This window comes from Ceratocystis lukuohia, assembly GCF_044167205.1.
Source record: "Ceratocystis lukuohia strain C4212 chromosome Unknown Supercontig7_pilon, whole genome shotgun sequence".
In the NCBI taxonomy this organism is placed as follows: Eukaryota; Fungi; Ascomycota; class Sordariomycetes; order Microascales; family Ceratocystidaceae; genus Ceratocystis; species Ceratocystis lukuohia.
The window spans coordinates 2,353,443-2,375,985 of NW_027263526.1; the positions used below are offsets into that span (position 1 = coordinate 2,353,443).

The 22,543-nt window shown below is 49.3% G+C and overlaps 7 protein-coding genes across 7 annotated transcripts; 5 read left to right on the forward strand and 2 right to left on the reverse strand.

Moving 5' to 3' along the window:
* Positions 1–1,454: 1,454 nt before the first annotated feature.
* Positions 1,455–1,807, reverse strand: HOO65_070526 (NADH-ubiquinone oxidoreductase 9.5 kDa subunit; the record flags this gene model as incomplete). The annotated part of the gene is made up of 2 exons (XM_071005205.1): positions 1,455–1,501; positions 1,618–1,807. 2 exons carry the CDS (start codon positions 1,805–1,807, stop codon positions 1,455–1,457), a joined length of 237 nt encoding a protein of 78 aa, XP_070857244.1.
* Positions 1,808–2,400: 593 nt separating this feature from the next.
* HOO65_070527 (Dolichyl-diphosphooligosaccharide--protein glycosyltransferase subunit wbp1) lies at positions 2,401–4,042 on the forward strand (the record flags this gene model as incomplete). The annotated part of the gene is made up of 4 exons (XM_071005004.1): positions 2,401–2,542; positions 2,624–2,734; positions 2,847–3,547; positions 3,617–4,042. The coding sequence occupies 4 exons, from the start codon at positions 2,401–2,403 to the stop codon at positions 4,040–4,042; spliced, it is 1,380 nt and encodes a 459-aa protein (XP_070857245.1).
* Positions 4,043–5,706: 1,664 nt separating this feature from the next.
* Positions 5,707–6,529, forward strand: HOO65_070528 (Pre-mRNA-splicing factor ISY1; the record flags this gene model as incomplete). Its single annotated transcript, XM_071005151.1, has 2 exons — positions 5,707–5,709; positions 5,786–6,529. 2 exons carry the CDS (start codon positions 5,707–5,709, stop codon positions 6,527–6,529), a joined length of 747 nt encoding a protein of 248 aa, XP_070857246.1.
* A 3,909-nt stretch (positions 6,530–10,438) lies between these two features.
* HOO65_070529 (uncharacterized protein) lies at positions 10,439–13,458 on the forward strand (the record flags this gene model as incomplete). The annotated part of the gene is made up of 3 exons (XM_071004869.1): positions 10,439–10,482; positions 10,554–10,684; positions 10,757–13,458. The coding sequence occupies 3 exons, from the start codon at positions 10,439–10,441 to the stop codon at positions 13,456–13,458; spliced, it is 2,877 nt and encodes a 958-aa protein (XP_070857247.1).
* Positions 13,459–15,418: 1,960 nt separating this feature from the next.
* Positions 15,419–16,687, forward strand: HOO65_070530 (putative solute carrier family 35 member; the record flags this gene model as incomplete). The annotated part of the gene is made up of 1 exon (XM_071001360.1): positions 15,419–16,687. One exon carries the CDS (start codon positions 15,419–15,421, stop codon positions 16,685–16,687), a length of 1,269 nt encoding a protein of 422 aa, XP_070857248.1.
* Positions 16,688–17,524: 837 nt separating this feature from the next.
* Positions 17,525–19,410, forward strand: HOO65_070531 (uncharacterized protein; the record flags this gene model as incomplete). Its single annotated transcript, XM_071004969.1, has 4 exons — positions 17,525–17,837; positions 17,896–18,018; positions 18,436–18,684; positions 18,767–19,410. The coding sequence occupies 4 exons, from the start codon at positions 17,525–17,527 to the stop codon at positions 19,408–19,410; spliced, it is 1,329 nt and encodes a 442-aa protein (XP_070857249.1).
* Positions 19,411–20,282: 872 nt separating this feature from the next.
* Positions 20,283–21,341, reverse strand: HOO65_070532 (uncharacterized protein; the record flags this gene model as incomplete). The annotated part of the gene is made up of 2 exons (XM_071005103.1): positions 20,283–20,863; positions 21,059–21,341. 2 exons carry the CDS (start codon positions 21,339–21,341, stop codon positions 20,283–20,285), a joined length of 864 nt encoding a protein of 287 aa, XP_070857250.1.
* Positions 21,342–22,543: the final 1,202 nt, after the last annotated feature.

Genomic DNA, 22,543 nt, shown 5'->3' on the forward strand with positions numbered 1-22,543 from the left:
GCAAGCGCAATGATGCTGATACTGCCGGCAATAACGAGCGAGCGTGTGATTAGGTCGACTATCAGGAAGGCGGTATATTGGTGTTTTTGCTTCTGGTATCGGCAATAATTCTGCTGGTCCTGCTGGTGCTGGGTCGAGGAGGGCGCCGGGGCTGAGCTGCGAGACGGCATGGGCGGGGAGGAAGACCGGGAGAAGCACTGATAAGGGAGAGCGTTGGGCAGACGGTGGCTAGTAGATGAAGAGTCATGGAGATATAGGCGCGTTTGTGTGCATGTGTGGTGAATGCGTATTTATGTGTGTGTATATGGATCTATAGCATGGAACTAGGCAGCACTGAAACACTGCGCCGACTCAGTGACACGTAGAAGCAGGCTTGACGTCGACAAACAGAGACAAAAAAGAGCGAGGTGAAGGCGAAAGCACCAGAGTCATGAGAAATTTTATGAAAAAAAAAAAGAACGACGAAACGAAGTATGAAAGAAGGTGAGGGTGGGTTGCTTTTACTATGCAGCAAGCGTTGCCTTCTCTTTTCTATCCCTTCTCGTCTTGTTCTCTCGATATCCATCGAGAGAGAAGGCCAAGAGAACTGCTGACCGGAGAAGTGCGCCCTCTTTGAACCTACTTCTTGGAGAGCTTGGCTTAGCCTTGATTGAAGGGATGCGGTTGGTGGTGCTCTCTGGCTCTTGGTCTTTGATATTTTCGCCTTGGCAACCACAGCTACGAGAATATGTGACACTTCTACAACAGGGGCGAGAAACTGGCTGATTTCTACCTTATAGGACGCTTTCTGGGTTGTGCCAAGAGCCTGGGCGGCTTTGTCTCTGGGCGAGGCCAAGAAAATCACGGTTGTCTTGGAGTCTTGGCTTTAAGGTGTTCCTATTCTTTTTATGAGCGGGTGCTACGGGGTTAACAAAAATGAGGAAAAAAAGATTTTGTGAGGCATTCACAAGAGATGACATCCAAAATGTTGGAAGGGATAAGAAGGATAAGAAAAGGTAGTACTACATTGATACAGACTATTGCATTGGCTATACTGGGTGCAATGGTGAAGGTGGTTATGGCGGTGGTACGGCGAGAGGCAAAACTCGGGTATCAACAAAACTTGCTATGGATGGCTGCATATACCACAAGATTTTCTCCTGCTCACAACAGCCAAACAAGCACAATATCCAAATACAAAACACGGGAAAAAAAAAATTTTAAAAAAAAAAGAGTAAAAAACATTGGCTAAGTGAGCTGCGGAATGTATCTATGGCCTAGATAATCTGACCTAGTCTTGACCTAGTCTGGTCTTGCCCAACAAGCCTCCGAGCTTCTAGATTGCTGGTCAGTGGACGTCCCCAGGAGAGCAAATAGCAACAAGTGTGTCTCATCTCCCAGGTTCTGGTTTATGCGAGCATCGCCAAGAGCATTGATGCATCGTTTCTGTACTGTCTGGTTGGATGGGGACCGGTTTACTCGTCGTCAAATCCCGTGAGCTGCTTCCGGGGACCGGTCGGGACTAAGGCAGCAGGAAAAACAGAGTTAGCACAGATCTAGCGCTGTACTAGCCAGATATCGGGTGAAATTTTGCACAGCGCATCTCCCTTCGCTTGCTTTGCTATCTAGTTTACTTACTCGGGTACGTCACCGGGATCCTGGCAGCATTGACATCACCCACAGCCTGACGGAGCGGTGGAACAGCAACAATAAAGGCTGGGCCTAGAGCTCCAATTGCCAGCGACCAGAAATACGCGGGCCGTTCACGAATGGCCCAGCGCATAAAGGTCAGAGGCGCGGCAAAGAATCGGGGCGTGGGGTGGGACATGGCGGATGGAAGACAAGATCAAGAAGATTAATTGGGGGTATTTGTTTGTATGCGGTAGCAGTAGGAAGTCTACAGAAGAATCGTTAGCGCTTGCAGTCGCAGTTCAATCGTTTTCCCGGCAGACTTACTCAGGAAGTTCCGAAGCTCTCGATACTTGTTAAGCTTGCTTCACAAGCTTGGAATCTTCTTGTATGTCGGCTTGTGGAGAGATCAGTCAAGCCTCGAAAATCTCCACTTATGTGCGTTGATATATAGTCGGCTAATATCGGGTTAAATAACCCGCAAGGTACAGAGCTCCAAGCTAAGGTCCACCTGTTCAATTACACTGGCAGCTAACAAATTGGAACGAGGATCTGAAGGTTGAACTACAATTTACTTGGAAGGCTTGCGTAATGGAAAGAACGGACTAGATAATCTTGCATTTGCTCCAATTCGATCAATACACGCCAATCTGTGCTTAGATAGTACCTGGCGCTCTCATATATCCTCCCAATTTATCAATTCGTTTACTATCCGTCTTCACCTGCTGTCGCTATAGTATTGTGAACTTCCTTCAATATCGCCACCTTTCCTCGTCGCCGTTTTCCTTCATAATGAAGTCCGTCTTCTCGGTCGCCGCGTTGGCATTTGCTGCTATTGCCAGTGCGACTAGTGTCTCTGGGAACAGGACTCTAGTTTTGGTAGACGAAGATGGCCAGAAAGCTGAATACTCGACGTTCTTGGGCGATCTAAAGAGTGCGTGAAAACCATCACCGGTTTGAACATCGAACAGAACGAGGACACCTGCTAACCCGCTGTTTCATTGCGCTAATATAGGCAGAGGCTTCGATCTGACGTATTCCACTGCCAAGGCTGACTCGCTCAAGCTGTTTGAGCTAGGCGAGCGCACGTACGACCATATCGTGCTGCTGCCATCTCATCTCAAGAGTATGTCTTGCTTTCCTCTAGAACAGTTCCCTTTCCTTTGTTCCATATCGCGGGCTTCACATTCTGTCTCTCGGACCCCGGCTAACCATACACATCTGCTTTTCTCCTTCAGACCTTGGCTCCGTCTTTACACCCTCAGCACTTCTCAAGTTCCTCAATACCGATGGCAACATCCTCTTTGCCCTCTCTTCTACTCATCCTGTAGCCTCTTCTGTGTCATCATTATTCTCAGAGCTTGACATCACCCTTCCCGACGAGCGTTTAACTACCGTTGTTGACCATTTCTCCTATGATGCCACTGCATCCCCCGAGACCCACGACGTTCTTGTGCTTCCTGCGCCCAATCCCATTCGCCCCGATGTGCAGCCTTACTTTTCACCCGTCGACGGCACCGATGAGGTTCTCTTCTTCCCCCACGGCACTGGCCACATTCTAGGTCAAAGCCCCCTACTGACCCCGATTTTGCGCGCTCCTGAAACTGCCTACCTGTATGCTCCTAAGACGCAGGAGAGCGGCATAGAGCCTGATGATATATTTGCTACCGGTCGTCAGTTGGCTCTAGTCTCTGCACTCCAGGCCCGCAACTCTGCCCGTTTGACTGTAGTTGGTTCTGGCGAGATGCTGAGTGATAAGTGGATTGAGGCCAAGACTTCCGGAAAGAAGGTGTGGAACAGGGAGTTTGCCAAGAGAGTCTCCGGATGGACTTTCCAGGAAACCGGTGTTTTGCGTGTGAACAATATTGAGCACCACCTTAACGAGGCTGATCAAGCCAACCCTTCTAACCCCGGAATCTACCGTGTGAAGAATGATGTGGTTAGTATTTGTCCATCTGTACCAGCCCGAACAATTGGTTTCTAACATTGCCTTTCTTTCTTTATCTAGTCTTACAGCATCTCCCTTTCTGAGTACAACTGGAACTCCTGGGCTCCTTTCACTATCCCTAAGAACGACGATCTTCAGCTCGAATTCAGCATGTTGTCGCCCTTCCACCGCCTGGCTCTCAAGCCCATTTCCTCTGATACCGATTCGGCCACCTTTGCCGTCAACTTCACTGTTCCTGACCAACACGGTATCTTCAACTTCATGGTCAACTATAAACGCCCCTTTATGACCAACATTGAGGAGAAGGTCACCGTTTCTGTGCGCCACATGGCCCACGATGAGTGGCCACGCTCGTGGGAAATTTCTGGTGCCTGGCCCTGGATGGCTGGCATCTTTACAACCGTGACTGGCTTTATTGCCTTTAGTGCCCTGTGGATGTACAGCAAGCCTACAAATGGCCCTGCCGAATCTAAGAAGTCGCGGTAAATGAAAACAGTGCGACACGTGTGTAAGAGGAGTAAATGAAGTTAAGAATATGAAAAGAAAAAATAATAAAACCCTAGTTATCCATATATAAGCAACTCTTGCTAGCAAGTTCCCCATCAATATGCTGTCACCTACAGACAATTTATATCAAAGCTAAATGATTATTCCTGTACCAACATCAACACTATTCATTCATACATGCCACTTGACAGCCCTCAGATTAGCTCTCTTGTGTTCTCAACGACACCCCCTGTTATCCACACACTCTCTGTGTAAGCCCAGTGTTTTGAGCGGACCATTTCCCAAAAGAAAAGACCCATTCCAGAACTCTAGGCCACAAGCGAGAAGCAGAAGCTTAGCAGAAGGCGTCTACAAATTTGGCTTTTTGACCTTTTTTTGAATCATCACCGGGCAAGTAGTAGGTAATAGTAAAGAGAGAGAGACCCCTATCCAGACCCGCTACATCACAGCCTCTGGCCGGGCGCGTGTCTGTGGTATCCCCTCCTGGGCTAACCACATGGCAGGTTGAGCGGATGATCTGTGGCATGGCGTTAGTACCCAACCAACAAGACTGAATTTTATAGGGGGCAGTAGCGACCTACCAGCGCTGCTCAGATTGAAAACTATAACTTGGTTGCAAACGTCATTGGCTCTGTCGCCTGGCCAACACTTTCATCCCCGGTCCAGAGGTCGAGCCCGGAGTTAGCCTTGGCTTCCACGTCTACAGAATGCTCTGCGGCGGGCCTGCACGTGGCGTCCCAGGCAGCAAGTCTCTGGTGCTCTCATTACAAGAACACAAAGCCAGGGTCACAAGATATTGGGAGGAGATCAGATATTGCCAGTATCCGGCATGATGGTTGTGTCGTCATTGCGCGCTATAGGTGATCTCCAGCTAACGGTCTGCGCACGTGAATAGGGTGAAATGCTGCTCCTCAAGAGGAAGTGCATCAGGAGGCCTTACCGAGCCAGAACGACGCATTTTGTCTCTAAGACAAAAGAGAGGAGCAAAGGTCTGTGATGAGATGAAATGGAGGGTGGCTCTCAGCCTCTTTACGAGGGTCTGCTCAGATTTCTGTTCTTGGAAAGCATGTCCACGGCAGAGTTTCCGAAGAAACTACAACATATGGATCAGAGGTTCTTGTATAAGAATGTGTTTTTCTTCAACGCAGATGAGAGTATAGTGTATGTAGATGGGTAAAAATAGAGTAGCAAGAAGTAGAGTTGATTGACTGCTGAGTAGTTATATGTAGTGTGTAGTATGAGTTGCGCCATAAACATCGGCTCCAAATACGAAGCCATCAGACGCACTTGCGCTTTCAATAATGTTCAAACAAAACAAGTAGAATATGGACAGAAGATCAGTAACCAAAGAAGTTTGAGGTGGCTTTGTTTATTGAAGGTTGAATCCATCTACTGTTGGTTTTTAACAAGGCGTGTTAAGCCTGGCACCCGACAACCCTTGCCAGCTGTCGTGGACTGGGATAGCTAAAAGCAATTTGATTGGCTGCCGAGCATCCAACTTGACCTAATTGGCAACAAGGCTGAGCAAACATCATGTAGAAGAAAAAAAAAGGAAAGGCCAGACGAACCTGTTCAGCAGCCTGTTACTTGTCCCTCAATATTCTTATAATTCTTGCACGAAGAGCATACCAAAATTCACAAATATGGTTAGTACGCTCCCACACTTCTTGTCTTGCCAACCTCCAGCTTGAGTATGCTAACCATCAACCTAATTCTATACAGGCCCGTAACGCTGAGAAGGCACAGTCGATGCTGTTTCGCTTCCGCGAAGCACAAGCAGCGGAGATTGGAATCATCGATGCCGGCCGCACGCGGCGCCCCAAGGCCATCACCGAGGTTGACTCAATCCCGTCAGCCGAAAAGTGGCGTGGTCAGGTGCTTAAGGAAATCTCACGAAAGGTCTCACGCATCCAGGAAATATCTCTGTCCGACTACCAGATCCGCGATCTCAATGACGAAATCAACAAGCTCATGCGCGAGAAACATATGTGGGAGGTGCAAATTCGTAATCTCGGCGGGCCCAACTACATGCAAAGGGCCGCCAAGATATACGACGACAATGGCCGCGAAATCCCCGGCACTGGCAAGGGATACCGCTACTTTGGGCGAGCGCGGGAACTTCCTGGTGTGAAAGAAATGCTTGAGGCGGCGGCACGCAAGCCAGAGCCCTCCGGGACTGCAGGGAGGAGCGACCTGCGCCGTATGCCAGTCGATGCAGCATATTACGGCTATGCGCCCGATGAGGAGGACGAGGACTTGCTGGCATGGGAGGCGCAACGCGAAAGAGAGGCACTGGAACGCATGGCTGATGGCGGGAGCGGGTCGGAGCCACCGCCAGGCTGGGAGCCGTTGCCTGGCGATTCGGGAGACGGTCGCGGGTGGGTGCTACCGACACTGGAAGAAGTTCAACAGGAGTTGATGGACAGAAGGAAACAACGGCTGTTGAAACAGCTTGACAAGCAGTGATGGAAACGAGTACGAAACTATTTGTGGCGTGGAAGGTTATTTGGTTTACTTCTTTTCCGTAGCTGGGGTTTTAGGTGTTCTATGGGCTGTTTTTTTCTCGGTTGTTTTATGGGACTAGGGTTGCCTTTGCTTGTATGGATGTCATAAACGTTGATATTTCACCATCTGCTATGTTGTCATTTTAGAAGTTGTCACTACAGTTCGATGTTGGAGTCGTTCGGTAAATTCTTTGTGTCTAGATACCTAAACATTAGGGTCTAATAGGGTTATATTGCATTATCAGACACAGGACGTTGTGAATAAGCCCCTTGTCTTGCACATCACATTGCACTACAGAAAAGTGAGTCCACCGTTTTGTCACACGCACTACAAGATGATCATGTTGCAGCCAATTTACCAGAAATAATAAGCCGAGGCCTCGCTTGTTCCTTAAATCATGTGTAATTAATTAGCTTCAGCTTCGTGTTGTACAGGCACAGTGTTGCATGCATATCGTGGGCTGGCTGGAACAGAAGGGTAGGGCCACATAAGGAATAGGGTCCTAAAGGCTACAATGCGAAACATTAGATGAAAGAGGATAAAATCAACACGAAAGAGAAGACTGACTTGGCTTGGAATGGAAAGGGAAGTTTTCATTTTCCCTTGAATTGAGCCTGCCCTAGCCCTCTGTGCAAGAACCCTGATGCTGGTGGCGTTGTCGAAACTGGTACCTGAAATAGTGGGTCTTTTTGCATTAGCGCTTTAGGGTAAAGGTAGGAGTCTATATGTAGTAGTAGTAAGAGAGAAGGCAACAAGTGGAGTCAAGCTGAGTAGGCCAACGGGACACGGACTGTGACATAAGCCATCGGAAATGTAAGGTGAAGCACTCCCGGCACTCGCAGGATAAGCAGAGAGCTTTTCTGTGTGATAAAGTGGAGGATGCCGTTTTTGTTAGCTAGGAAAAACCCCTCCTATGTCCGGCCAGGCTGGTTTGTGATTCTGGCGCATGGAGGTTGAGGGCTGTGGGCGTATGTCATGTACTTGCGGTAGGGACACCTGCTAATCACAGCTCTATTACTTCTCCGTTCTCTCTTCTCTCCTCTTCTCTCGTGACCGAGGACCATGGCGTAGGGGAGCCGGATCCGTACTGTGCAATTGGCCAGAGTGTTGGCACCATATAATAAATGGGATGGTATATTGGGGAGCAGCCGGCAAGTGTTGCTTTTGCCCTGCCCTACGTGATTCTTGGTAGAGCTGGCGAGGGCCGCATCCTGTACCATCTAGCTTTCCACTTTATCCCACTTTGCTAACTGCGCAGCTTGCCTGCCTCCACCCTTAAGCAATACATTGGTATATAGCGCACTATAAAAGTTTAGACTCGGCAAAAGAGGGCAGATAGAGTGGGTGGGCTGTGAGACGGATAGCTGCATGGAGTAGTAACATGTATGGGCGGGGGATTCTGACGACGCTAACTAGTTATCGGTTGCTAGTTAGTATAAGAGAGCCGAAATAAAGCTGTCGTGCAGTTGGCAGTGGTGGAGAAGAGGAGCAGGTGCCTTTTTTCCCCTTCATTTTCTTTTCTTTTGGAGGATGGAAGATAGAAGATATTAGAAAGTGGTTCGAGAATGTTGCATAGCCGGCAGCTTAATCTAGACCTTGCCTACGTGTTGTAGAGGAGCACGGAACAAACGGCCCTTCTCTTGACCTTCCACAGTGGGTGGGGTTTCTGTCTTGTTCCGATTTTTGGTTGTATGGCTGTCTCTGCATGCTCATGTATGTCTCTTGCGTCTATTCGTAGGGGGTTTGCATAGAAGAAACAGTGACAATGTGAGACAGATGAGAATGCACATGGGGGAAACAAACAAAAGCCGCCTCTGGAGAATTAAAGACAACGGCCAAAACAAGAGACAGAAGTCAATGACAGGGGTCGATCATATTGTATGTATGCAGGAGAAAACCCCACCATCAAAGCGCCCCTGTTCTAAACGTGGAGCAAAGCCAAATCAATGCATGCAGACTCTAGGAGACAGGCGTGGTGATTGATGTGAAGGAAATACAAAAAAAAATGAGATGGTTACGTGGGCGAGAGGAATCTTGCGAAGGCAGTTGCTGTCTTGAAATTTTTTTCTGCAAAAATTTGTAGGTGGGGTTCTCATGTGCCCTCTTTGCCCTCCCTCGCCTCTGCCTCTTTCCCTCACGTAATAAAAGACAGTTCGTCTCACGATCCACGACAATACGAACAGCGACGATAGCCATTGACAACAAAACTTCACTCCTGACCCCTCCCTCCCTCGCATACCAAAATACCACCCATCCCCCCTTGAATCTCATCCCTTCTTTCTGCTTCTTCTCCCCCCGTTTTGTTTGCAATCATGCCCTTGTTCAGGTGAATTGAGGAGGATACCAAAAAAAGCGCAAAGGCGCAGGCTACTCTCATCGCGCCCCCTGCAATGCCAATGGCCAATGGGCCCCTGCAAAAAGGCCCGTCAAGTTCTTGTTCCTGACGGTTGGCTTCCCATTATCCGAGTTATGGTGGCATCCTTCTTCGTTTCCCTTCCGTTCTTTTTTTTTTCGAGGGGAGGGAGGGGGAGAAGCAGCTTCGATTCCAGCGCAACATAATGCATATCTTATGATTGTATCTTGGCCTGAGCTTGTTTGTTTTGCTATGTAGCAGGCATCGTTTCCATGTCGTTGTTTGAGGTTGAATTATGCCGTGTTGACCTGCGCTGTGAATAATTCTTACTCCTTTGACTTTGGAGGACAGCTCCCTCTCTGTCTCTCGCTGCTGAGCCTTGGTGTTGTATTGGCTGTCAATCTCCTCTTCCCCAAGGATCTCATTTCAGGGGTACTCCTACATTATTTTCTCTTTCCCCCTTGACCATGGCTCATCGACAGCGATTTGTGCTTTGTGCTGGTGCTAGTGCTAGTGCTGTGTTATTGGGGTAGTGGGCATTTTCTTGTCCAGTCCTTTTCATTATGTTGACAGCCACTTTCTCTTGTTTCTGGATCTCTCCTTTCCTGGGCCTACCTATACCTAGCCTTGTTGTTTCCCTTCCTCTTCTTCGTCTCGTTTCTCCTTTTCTTACAGGCCAAGCTCGTTGCTTTGATTGGCTGCGTTTGCCACTTACTCTGTGCTGGGAATACATACAGACCCCATATCGCTCTGCTACAAGTCTCTTTCTCCCTCTTCCTCCTCTGTGACCCCCTTCTTTTCAGGTTTACCCTTTGTCTTTTTCCCTTTGTTTTCCTCCGTGGCCCGCGGCTATTCCACTTGTCCTGCCTGTCTCTCTTGTCAAATGCCCAAGGCTTAATCAATCGTCTTGGACTTGAGCTGTGTGCAAAGTCAATTTCCAGGAAACAGATAAACGCAGAACGAGCTAACAAGCTAGGCATCTTTTTTTTTTTACTATTTTCTCGTTACTTTAATTGCCCTTGTTCTCTTTTCTCTATCTAATATTCGACGTTTGGTCCTGCTTGCTTATTTGTTTTTATTCGCTTTGTCTCTTAAAGTTGGGCCTGTTCTTGCTTTGCCCCCAACTCTACTACTACTACTACCATCCGCAACTCGGGGCCGATATCACCAAGACCGTCTTGACACATTTGACTCGCCTTCAGCAACACAGTCGCTCCTTTCTTTCTTACTGTTGACTGACCTGCGACGTCTCCCTCCTAATATTGTCTAATATCTGTCAGAACTGCCTTGTGGCTATCTGTTAGTCGTCACGCTATTTGCATCAGCAAATAATAAAGTTTGAAACCCACCTAGCCAACAACTTGACAGAACTAAGTCTGTTCGGTCGCCTGAACTGAATGCGACAACCGAGGAACTACTTTTCAGCCCCGACCGCCTTATGCATTTCAAAGGCCATATTCTAATAGTCTCACCTTTTGCGACCTGACTCGGCCCAGCTACTTTGAACGACCCGGACAATGGTGTCGTTTTTTGGTCTTAAGCTTGGCGGCGATAAGAAGAAGTACACCGCCCCCAATTTGTCTCTCCTCTTCTTCCCGCCGGCCGTTGTATTCTAACATAGCTCTTCTACAGAAAATCACAGCCCTCTAATTCCCCGGACTCTAGCACTAAATCGCTACGGCGTTTGGATCAAGGCAAATCCGATGCTGCGAAAACCTTTGGAAGCCCGAATGGGGCGTCTACTTGGGATGGCACTCCCGTGCGTAAGCGCCTAAGTAGCAGTGCTAGGCCTGGGACATCTCACTCATTTCGATCCTTCACTACGCCTCGTCCAGTGTTCATGAATGGGACAGCCACTGCGAGTCTGGTTGATTTACAGAGCTTCGACCATATCCCCAGACCTAACCGCGATAGTATACGCCATACTCCAGAGACCGAAGCAAGGCCTGGATTTGCGAGTCCTGATCGCTTCTCTATGAAGCCCCGTGCTGCTGTTGGTGCTGTTGGCATCAGCTCACCGCCGTCAAGTTCTAGGCCCACGGTGCGTCCCTCTACTAGCTCCGGAGCACACCATGAGCCCTTGAGACGACCTTCATTTTCTAGCTTTGGTCGAGAGCAACTCTTGTTTGTTACTCCCCGAGAGCCGTCTCTTCCTAACCAACGAAGCGAGACTGGCGACATTGTGTCTCTTGGAGACAGACGTCCCTCTAATGCCACTGAAAAGCCATCGTTATCTGAGTCTCCTGTTAAATACGAGGCACTTGATTCTCTATTTTCTGGTGATGAAGGCGCTGATGAAGTTTTGGATAATGCCCCGAAGCCACCTCCAATGGCTACATCCATAAGCGTCAACACTGCCATTCCTAGCCAATCTGAGATGTCACTGGCTTCGCCAATGCACAGTTCCCCTGTGGTACAGTCTTTGGATAGCCCTGCGCATAGCTACATGTCAGCTTCCAGCTCACGGACTCATGGCCCAAATCAGATGACAAGCACCTCGCCTCTCATGCACCCCAACAAGGGCCCTCAACCGGGTGCCTTTAAGCCTTACTCACCAGCAGTTGCGCTCAACGGCGGTAATCCCACCGATAGAATGCGATCGCCTAGCGTTAGTAGTTCCCAGATGGCTTCATCTTCTGCACCCACATTCAATGAATCCCTTTCGGTTCAACGTCCAACTCTGGACACTTCGACTATTAGCACATCAGGGTCACCTGTAATTTCGGAATCGCCTTTCAGTCAATTTAACTTCGAGTTTGATCTTGGCCCGTCAAGCTCGCTCTCCAGCCCCTCAAAATCAGCTGTTTCCACGCCAGCAACCGAGGTGATGTCAATAATGGATCGCAAAGACTCATTCTCTAGGGCATCTACCACCAGCCCTAGCCCGAGTCTGACGCTGATTTCCTCCCATGAGTCTGTACTTTCTTCCCGCCCTTCTGTGTCCAAGTCGACCTCAATACGTAGCACCCCCTCGCCTTCTCACTCTGTTCGTTCAGCGCGTAGTATTGAACGCCCTTCATTCGAAAAATCAGTCTCCACCAAGCCAGTTGCTCCATCTGGCTTGCGTGTGGTTCGGAATGCCATCCCAAGTATTGTGCCAGATACTTCTGGACTGGGGATCGCCGCAGACCGCTCCTCATTTGTCGCGAAACTTCAACGGACTAACTTTGGTGCTCGTTCACCTACACCGGAAAGCGAATTTGTTCTACACGGCGATGAGGCCCTTGCATTGCAATGGGAGGGTCCTCCTGTGATTAGAGATGTCGCTGCTAAGAGAGATACGCTCACTATAAGCTCGCCGAGGAGACAGTCCTTCTCGTTTAATCTAGACTCTAGTGACCATAACCAGGGATTGTTTGCAGGGGAATCTCAAGGTCAAATGTCTCCAGAGAGGCCGAAGACTTCAGCTGGCCCGGCTACCGATTTCTCGAGGGGCTTGAGTGGTTCCCCTACGCAGAGAGCCCGGCGTGCCAGCGGTGGTGCTAGTTCAAATTCCCGACTTGATGCCATCCGCCCTTCCCCATTGAAGATCGGAACTACAACCGCCAAATTGGTCCAGGCGATGCCTAAAAGTCCTCTTAGCGTTGCCCCTCAGCAGGCGACTCTTCAGACTCATGTTGTGCCCGCACAGATCACACAAATTGCGCAAGTTGCGGAGCTCGGTATGTTTGAAGCTCAGAGTGCAGAGGTCTCTGTCGCATCTCATCTGCAAACAACAAGCCTCAAAACCTCGTTGCAAACTTCGACCGCAACCGGAATTGCTACCGACCAGGCATCCATAGCAAGCCCTGCGACAGAGAGCTCTTTCACGGCAGACAGCGCTATTGCTAGCCCTGCTTTGGAGAGCCCTGCTAGTGCCGGGACCGTCGCGAATCAGCTTTGGCCCGCCCGCGTCCCTTACGATAGTATAAGAGACAAGAATGGCTATGCAGTGCCCAACCCTCGCGGGGCCCCGGTAGCAAAGTCTCCGGTATACCAGACTTCGGCCCTCCCGTTGACATCATTGTCACATGGTGATAGCTCGCCTCTCCCCCCTGCTCGCCACCCTGGCCGTGGCAATGTGAATGCGGATGTTCCTCGTGCATCTGCTTGGCATGGACCTTCTCATCCGCAAAGACCCAAGCTGGTAATGCCCCAGGACAAGTTTATGTCACCCCGGCCTGCGGTACAACCTCCTGTGAGTGCGGTAACACAGAACACGAAAGTCATTTGGCCTTCAGCTGGTGAAACCTCAAGCCCTAATTCTTCTCTGGGAACACTTGACAAAAATACAAGTGAGGCTTCCCATAAGCGGGAGAACAAGGCTCAAGAGAGTGTGCGTGACCGGGTGCGGAACTTGGAGGTCCAGGACCGCAACAGGGATCGTAGCCGGTCGCCGCAAGCGGGGTACAGCTCGAATGGAAGTAGAAGTCCGATCTCTGGCCCTGGGGTGCGGAGAGACGCTTCGCTCCTTCACAACCGGCCTCCCCCGAGGCCCGTGCGGGATGACTCTGTTGGGGCAATTCCTGTATCAGTCACTGGAGATGGGTTCATATAAACCTTCCGCAAGCTTTTGATGTTGTGGAGTTGGCCCCTTTGCTGGTCGCTGCGTGTTTTCAAGTCTGCTTTCTACACTAGCAAGGACGCGTTGTGTTCTGTTCGACATTTTTCTCTTCTTACTCTCCTTTCGTGCATCATTTCATTCTCTTCTTGCGAATTTTTGCTCCCTGCTGCACAAAGCTCGTGGCAGCGATTCGTCTCTGACTGTGCTCGGATTTCTTAGAAAACAGCGAGACAGCCTGATTCCGTGATTCCCATTTATCGTTTGTTTATCTGCCTACCGTTATACCGATTGGTTCTCCTTCTTTATAAATTTCCTTTTGTTTATTCCTTTGTCTTTTTCTGTTTTGTCTGGAGCGGCTGTTTTGCATTGAGTTGGAGTCAAAACTGTTATCAGAGCTAAGATGCCATGCATTGCCTGTTTCTGCTTTTGAGGAGTTTTTCGTCCTTTTCTTGTTTTTTATTCCCGATTTCTTTTCTCGCTCGCTCTTGTGCTTTTAAATTCTGAAGATAAAGGTACACAAATTTACATGTGTACATACATACATATATCAATGTTGATTGTTTTTGGGGATTGCTGTTTTTTACTTGAAAATGTCAGGGTCTATCTTGCATGTTGTCTGGTGTTTATTTAGCACGTGTTTTTAGTGACAGCTTAAGTGGGGACGGCGACAACGAAAGACACGAAGCAAAGAAAAGGAGAAAAAAAGCTAGTATTAGAGGAAGATGAGGAGGGTAAAGCGGGGTGGTGGTCGACGCTAGAGGAAAGGCTAATAACGGCAAGTTCAAGAGAGATTGAGGAGGGGAGACGAAGCACGGGTGGACAAGTCATGAAGGAATGAGAGAATGGGATGTGAGATTACGACTGACAAGTTTTTGAATAAGGAAAAGTGCTGAACAGCGAGGAAAGACAGACACATCCTGCTTATCGAGTCCGGCTCGAGTCCGTTCCAACAACCAGTAAAAAGATGCATAGAGACTAGACCGCCATCAGTCAAGAGTCGGTAGAAGGCAGGAAGACAGGAAGCTAGCAATAACGGCTCAAAGAGGCAAAAAGGAAGCTTGTATTGCAGAAGCAGAAGGAAAGAAAGCGGGGCTAGAAAAATTGAGGAAAGCGCGAAGAAGTAAAAAAAAAAAACAAGAGAAATTGCTTTTTTTTTGACAGGGAAGGAATGTGCTCTTGCCAGCTCTTATGCTAGCCGGGCGCATTTTTCCCTTTGTTGAAAATTTCGGTAGCACCGACTTTATTTTCTTGCAATTGCACCATAAAATAGACGGTGGTCCTTCCTTTTGCGTACTGGAGGGTCGCAAGAGGAAGAGAGGGGACTCTGCTTTCTCATGGGCTCAAGTATAAAAGGGCTTATCGATGGCTCGTCAATTTTTTTTCGAGCTACCCTTCTTTTCGAATATTTTATTTGCTTCTAGCTTTCTAGCCGGTTGCAGCTTGTATTTTTTAATTTCTTTTTGAAAATTTCCCTGTGTATATATAAACTTCTCCTAGGTCGTTTATAAACACAAGGCAACACTTCTCTCTCTACCTAACGAAGCTCAGCTCGTACTCTCCTGCTTTACTCTTCTCATACACATGTCGGGTTCCTGTGCTTCAACCCCCTCTTTCTTCTCTCACTCTGAGGCACTTAGGTTTATGTGCCAGTATAGCCGATAAGAGACCCGGCAAGCGACTTGAAAGTCTTTGCGCTTGCTGCTCAATATTACTTTAAAGATCCCACCCGTGGGACGAGAAAGACTTATTTATAACACACAACACCCTACTCTGCGGTTTCCCTGATCGCTTTTATTCTTCAGCTATAGTGTAAGTCGCTGCAAGGCTAATTTCCTTTGTGATGGAAACTAACGCGGTATGGATAGATTGCATGAACCGTGACTCTCCTGAAGCCTCTTCCTCGTCTACGGAACAAACACCACTATTAAGTTGTCCTCCTTTGAAACATCTCACTATGGATGACATCAAGCACAATCCCGAGTCGGCGGCTGAAGTTGCCCGTTCTACTTCTAGCGCTGGCACCAAGGTCTCACCCGTTGTAGCCGACAAAGATCTGGCTACAACAATGACTTCTAGTGTCAACGATGAGGCTCTTCTGACCCAGGGCTTCCAAGTAATTCAAGAAGAGCAGGTCACATGGTATGCATACCTCAAGACTGTTGACTTTTGGCTGGTAGTCATAATGGGACAGGTGCTTTCGTTGTGTATTACAACGACGAACACTTTTAGCACATTCCTGGCCCAGCACGACACCAACATCCCCTCGTTCCAGTCACTTTTTGTGTATATCCTGCTCAGTATCATCTACACCAGCGTCTTTTTCTATCGCTGGGGCTGGCGTCGCTGGTTCGTTGTACTCAAAACTGACGGCTGGAAGTACCTCATCATGGCCTTCCTTGATGTGCAAGGAAATTACTTTACTGTGCTGGCCTACCGCTATACGAACTTGCTCTCGGCACAGCTACTAAATTTCTGGAGCATTGTGTGCGTGGTGGTCATCTCGTTCTTCCTGTTGCGTGTGCGCTATAAGCCGTTCCAAATCATCGGCATCTTGATTTGCTGTGGTGGCATGGGTATTCTGCTGGGATCAGACCATATTACGGGCTCCAACGGTGGCCCTGGCGTCAACATGATCAAGGGTGACCTGTTTGGCCTGCTAGGAGCCACGCTTTACGGCACAAGCAACGTCTTTGAGGAGTGGCTTGTTAGTAAAAGCTCGATGCCTGAGGTCCTTTCATTCTTGGGCACGTTTGGCTCTATCATCATGGGAGCTCAGGCTGCTATTTTTGATCGATCTAGCATCCAAAATGCTAACTGGGACGGCAAGGTGTATGGGTATATTGCCGGCTTTACGGCGGCTATGATTATCTTTTACACCATTGCACCCTTCATGTTCCGTATGGGCTCGTCGGCCTTCTTTGACATCTCACTGCTCACGGCTAACTTCTGGGGCGTCATTATCGGTGTCAAGGTGTTTCACTACACTATCCACTTCATGTACCCTATCGCCTTTGTGTGCATCATAATTGGCTTGGTCATCTATTTCCTCTCAGGCTCGATCTTGGGAGACAGCAAAAAGCCGTGGCTTGGCGATAACCAGGAAGATGGTGTAGCTGGGTATGGCACGGCTAAGCTCAAGGCCCTCAACGCGGCAAAGAAGAGACAACAAGAGCAGGAGTCGCGCCAAGCCGCAGCGGAAGCCACGACTGCGCAGGCTGTCTAAGATTTTGCCTGATATAGGGTTAATATTAGGGTTCTTAGAACAGGACTCTACTGTGGGTGATCTCGATAGAGACGAAAATAATGGTGATTAATCTATGAGGCTGTCTCTCACGAACAACAATGCCTCTATATCTATAGTATACTCATATAATGACATCTACTGATACCCCTTGCAAAAGCCTTTATTTAAGCGATATGCATTAATGTTGATGACCTGTGCTTTCAAGCCTTCCAAGCGGTGAGATAAGCCCCTCCTTTTGCCGAGTTCTACTGTTTCGTGCTGGGTTACACAGCAAGATTTACTCTTTGGAGGGTAGCCTGCATCTGAAGCGAAATCGCTTTGGTCTAGGGTTAGGGTTTGAATTAGTCAGTAAGGCTACGTCCCAATATTCTTTTTGCGAGCTTGCATCACTTTGTTCTCTGTGCTCTTTTCGTCCCTCAGTGCTTCAGTTTCATTTAAAGCTTGCGTCCTTGTACCCCTCAAGCATTCTCATTTCATTCCCTGCCGTCTGATATCCTCAAAGGTGCGTCATCGCTCATAATTTCCTGCTATCGCTCTGTGCCAGCCCTTCTGGCTTTTTATTGTAGCAGGGAATCCCTTTATCAACCCTCTCTAATCCCTCGCCTCACTCGATCGCCTTTGCCTCGTATAGTTTGACTACTTTTTGTTATCTCTAGTCATACTAACGCTGCGTCTTCCTTTCTTTTGTTGTAGCCTGTCTGATAGCTCTTTGCAATCTTCCCGTTCGAATTGAGCGCCGTTCTCTTTACCAAGCATTATTATACATTACCCCCCGATCTTGTCTCCCCCCCCCCCCCCAGTCCACAGTAACCTACAATGTCCTATTACGACAACGGCTCCCAGTGGTCCGGTGCTCCAGGCCCCCAAGGTCCTAGTCCTAGTGCTACGGGCGCGGCCAACCCACCGCCTAACAGTAGCGGCAACAACAGCAACAGCAACAGCAACAATAACTCGGCCAATAACGGCAATACTGCTTCTGCCAGCAACTGGGACCACCAAGCTTCGCAGGCTCGTGCTTCCCGGTGGAAGAGTGGCACTGAAACGACCGATGTCAGTTTGACAAAGCCGTCTGGCGGCGTGACAGGCCCTACTGCAGCCGATGAGTTTGCCTTTTCTTACCAGTTCGACGGTTTGTGTTTCCCATCTTACCCGTCCACCTGACACGCATGCTAATTCGCTCTCCGCAGAGGTTGACCGTGCTCACGAGAACCTTGCAAAGAGCGGCAAGATCTTTGCTATGGGTCCTCGTCGTGAGTTTTCCGCCGCCAACCCCATTCCTGGATTTGGTCCGTCTATCAGACCCCGTCCTGGTAGGTAATGCCTCCCCAAAGCCCGAGTTATTCTTCCACATGGGCTCCCCTCTTTCCTTGATGCGAAAAAAAGAAGAAAAAAGCACAAAGAACAAAGAACACGCTGCAGTTGGTACCTTGCTTGGTTCTAGGGTCAGGACTGGACACCAAGTCTCGAGTCCCGAGTCCAAGCCCGAGTCCGAGTCTCAAGTCCAAGGTCGAATCCCACCTGGGCTTACCAAAGTTTACTTTCTCCTCTTACTCTCTACCCTGGGCTTTGCCTTAGTTGGCGTCGGCATAACAGCTCTTTACTGGCAGGCCCAACTTGTCTGTGTCTCAATACAATCCTCTGTTCTATCTGTATCAAACATTTCACACCGTATATCTATACGTCATCGGATCTATCGGCTGACTCTGCTTGGCTTCTTTTTTTTCCAGATGGCCGCTTGCCCCCGATGCCCGGCGTCCGCCCCAACTCCATTAATGATGGCCCGGATCGTGCCCTGCAAGCCAGCTTCCAGAATTTCTACAGTCCCCAACGCCACCAGTCGCCTCGTGGACCCAACGAGACTGAGCAGGCACTCCAAACCAAGAGAAAGATGGCCGCTCAGCGAGAGCGAGAGCTCCGTAACCTACACACGGAACAGCAATTTCAACGTAGTATGTACATCCCCATAGAGAAGCCCCGTGAGTCTTAATGTAATCATGCGAGACATCATAAACTACCTAGACTACAGACTAACCATCTAACCTTCACCCCTTTCCGCAGACACTATGTCCGACTCCCCCTTTAACAACAAACCCCGAACCGACGAAGAAGCCCGCGAACTCATTGCCCGCCAGCGCAGTGCTTTGTATGGAGAAGGAGCGTTTGCCGAAAAGACTGCCTATGTCGATGAGGCTGGCGCCGTTCATTCGGGTGCCCCTAGCATTGGCGGGCCAAGTGTCGCTAGCTCGACTGGCCCCGCAAGCCTTCGCGGTGCCTCACCAATGACTCCCTTTGACCCGCGTAACATCCCTTCATCCGTAGTTATCCCGGCGGATTCTATTTCTGTCACCGACTCTTCTATTGCCCCAATTGCAACCCCCACGAGCGCTGAAATGCCCCTGAACTCGCTCAGCCCACAGCCCGGCGCTACCAGTAAGGCTCTCTTTGATAACCCGCCCCGCTCTGGTAGCGTTTCTTCGCCCATTGGGAGCTCTCCCGCCCGTGGAGACTCGGGCTCGGCTATTAAGCCCTTGTCGGTAGCACCCATTGGCACCCGCCCCTCAGGCACTCCCGCTAATGTCACGGCTACGACAAAGCCGTCGACGACACCTATATCTTCTCCCGGAGGGTGGGGCCGTGGCGGCGGCTCTGCCGTATGGGGACAGTCTTCGGGCCTAGGAGCACAGGCTAGCGTGTGGGGCTAGGTTTCTGTTGTATCAGCAGTGGCCATCTTCTACTCTGCTGTCTGTCTGCGTCTTTTATTACTTTTCCCCCTCTATTCTTCTTTTTTCGTTCTCTTTTGGTTTGCTGGCCGCTTTTTTTCATCTTTCTTTTAGGACGGCGCTCACTTGGTATATCTTGTCTTTCAAACAAGCTTAGGGGAGGGGATATAAACATTGGAGTACTGTGGGGTTTTCGTGTTTCTGTTGTCGTTCTCTTGTTATTTGGTGCGTTGGACTTTTTACTTGGTTTTCTGGCTATTTATCATCAGGGATTGATTTTTTTTCTTTTGTTCTTCTTTTTCCTTCCGTCCTTGCTTCTGCCTGGCTTGGTTTGTAATAAGGCGTGCGGAATTTCTGGTTTGTTTGGTCTCATCTTGTCTATTTGTTCATATTTTTTTGTTTGCTTCATTTTGGTCGGGTTAAAGCTGCGAGGCTTTGGTGGGAGAGGGCATTTGGCTTGGTGGTGTTTGCTATGTTTTCTACTGAATGGACTGCTTTGTAACTAACTGGGTCTATCACAGGGAAATGGAATAAGAGGCTATAGCGGAGGAGTTCATGGGCGGGATTATGGCATGATAGTGGCGTTGTGACTATTCTGATGAGAGGAGTTAAGACATGAGATGGGCTAGGAAATAGGAGGACGAGCAGTTCTGCGTCTTTGTGTCCCGGCAAGGGCTTCTTTTCTTGTTGGGACTATTTCCCTTGCCCCTCTGTAATCGTGGTCTTCTTTGTGCTATTTAGTCATAATGTTGTTTATATATTTCCATGATATCCCACATTTTGAGCACCACTCGAGTTACTATGGTCATTGTTGGCTTACGGATGTAGCTGTCTAGCTTCTATACACGGCTCTTTCACAGCCCTAATGATCGGCAGCCATCGTACAAGTTCAGGGTATCGTCGGCCGACTTTGCCTGGCCGCCCCAGATGACCACTCCGCGGCCATTCACGGCCCACGCCCCCGCAGTTTGCCATTTATTGCCCATGGCACTAGAAGGGCCGCCCTCGTCATCAGCCGGAATACCCGTAGTCTCTGTGCGGCCTCTCGTGTCACGCCCACGGCCACTCGCCTCACGGTTACGGGCATTGGCTTTTTCCTCTTCCTCAGCCTCATACAGCGACTTACCCTTCCCACCTAGTCCGGGGCGCGTAATCGACGAAGCGACCTTTTGCCCAAGCCAGCCATCCTTTTGTCGCCATCCCTCGGCCTGAGTAGTTGGGTTGAACATGTGCCAGACCGAAGCTAGGCCCAAGCCCCATGCTGCATATACCAGGCGTTCCTCGTCAATAATTACCTGCACAGATCCAGCACCTCCTAGCAGCGAGAGCCATTTGGCCGTAGCAACAGACGAGGAGTGCGAGATGGCGATACAGTTTAAATCGCGTCCGGCGCGTTGTGAAATGTCTCGTAGCTGGAGGAATGTCTGCTGAGCGACTGTATGAGGCATGTGCAGGCGGGAGGGAGAGCACAGCCGAGATGTTAGACTACAATGGGTGTGTAACACGAGTTATAGACGTATAATGGAGGGACACGATGATGAAGAGGGGGGCAGGGTGGACCTACAGGCGCAGCCTACGCAGCGCAGAAAAACAACTAGAACATTCCGTCCATCCCCAAGCAGCAGCTTACGGTCGCGGTCTCGTGGTGCTAGATGACCGATCTCCGGGGGAGCAGCGATAGGCACAGGTGGTGGTGCGGGTGTAAACCATGGCTGCACGGCCAGGGGAAGGGCTTTTATGGACATCCAAGCCGGCCAACCGGCTGCAGGCCCGTCACCCCCGTCATCATTTTCTCGGCTGCTAGCTAATGCGGTCTTAGAACGCCGCGGCTTCGGGTCCGGGTCGAGATTAGGCAGAGCAGCGGGCAGCCCAGCTTTTCTCAAAGCGATTTTGGTGGCTAGCGACGAGAACATGGCACAAGTGGGGGCGAGCTGAGGGTAGTGATACTAGCAATAAGGGGCAAGAAAGGAGAGAGCAAGAGGAGGGAAGATAGGATCATGGGAGGACGAGAGGACAAGAGGCACAGAAGTTTATATTAGACGCAAGTTTTATTGAAGGCATATTAGCCTGTTTTCTACTCATGCCTGCGCTAAGATACAGTCTCGAAACATCCGAGACGTAACTCTCTGACTGCGACGAGCTGAAACGTTCGTATGAAGGCTTGGTATTGCAAGGGCTGTGGTAGTGATAAGAATATCTTAGGGTTAATATAGGGTAGGGCTCTTGGTGAAGCACTACTGGGGAAGAAAGACAACACTAATGTGAACGCTAAAGTGCGCAACTGTGGGCGGAGAACTAGATGCAAAACACACGGACAAGTTCAGCTCAGATTCTTTGTCTCCAGAGCCGAAAAAGCTGAGATTTCCCAGCTTGGGAGGGGAGGTTACGCTGGAGGTACAGAGTTACAGAGCTAGAGAGGCACAGAGGTACAAAGGCACATGTATAGTATAACGTGTATGTCTGTACAGCCCATGTGTGATATGTATGTGCGTGTATATATATGCAGCAAATTAATCACATATAAATAGCCTATTTCTTTGGAACTTGGTGTCTAGGACAGACTGGGCTTTTCAAGTCAATGTCGACGTCTGAAAACGAAGCCAGTCTATATTATATACTATACATATATGTAGGCGAGAGTGCGTGGCTAGGTCGTCCATGGCTGTCGAGTCATTTTGGGTCATAATGGCTAATAGGATAGCAGCAAGATGCTTACCATGCTAATTCCGATGGAAATGCCGTGGCTATCAATGCACGTCAAGTTGATGTGGTCTATGATCTGCAGCTGACCATGTGCACAGCACTATCCTCATCAGTTAGTTATCTTTACTCCGTATGTAACAACGGCCGCGGTGGTGGAAATAGCGTGTGAAATAGGTGCAAATGGCAGCGATCAGGCTTGGGATGGCCTAGCCCTATTGACCCGCCTTGGAAGCCAAGAAAAACCGTATTTTTTCTCTCTTCTTTTGAGCCTTTTGTGCGTTCGTGTGTTTGTGTTTGTGGGTTTTGTGTAGTGGGTTCGCTATTATGGGAGTTGTGATATTGAACTGGAGGGTAGAAGAGGCCCCAGGGCATGCAATGTACAGGGTACATGGGCACCTAATCACAAGCTCGT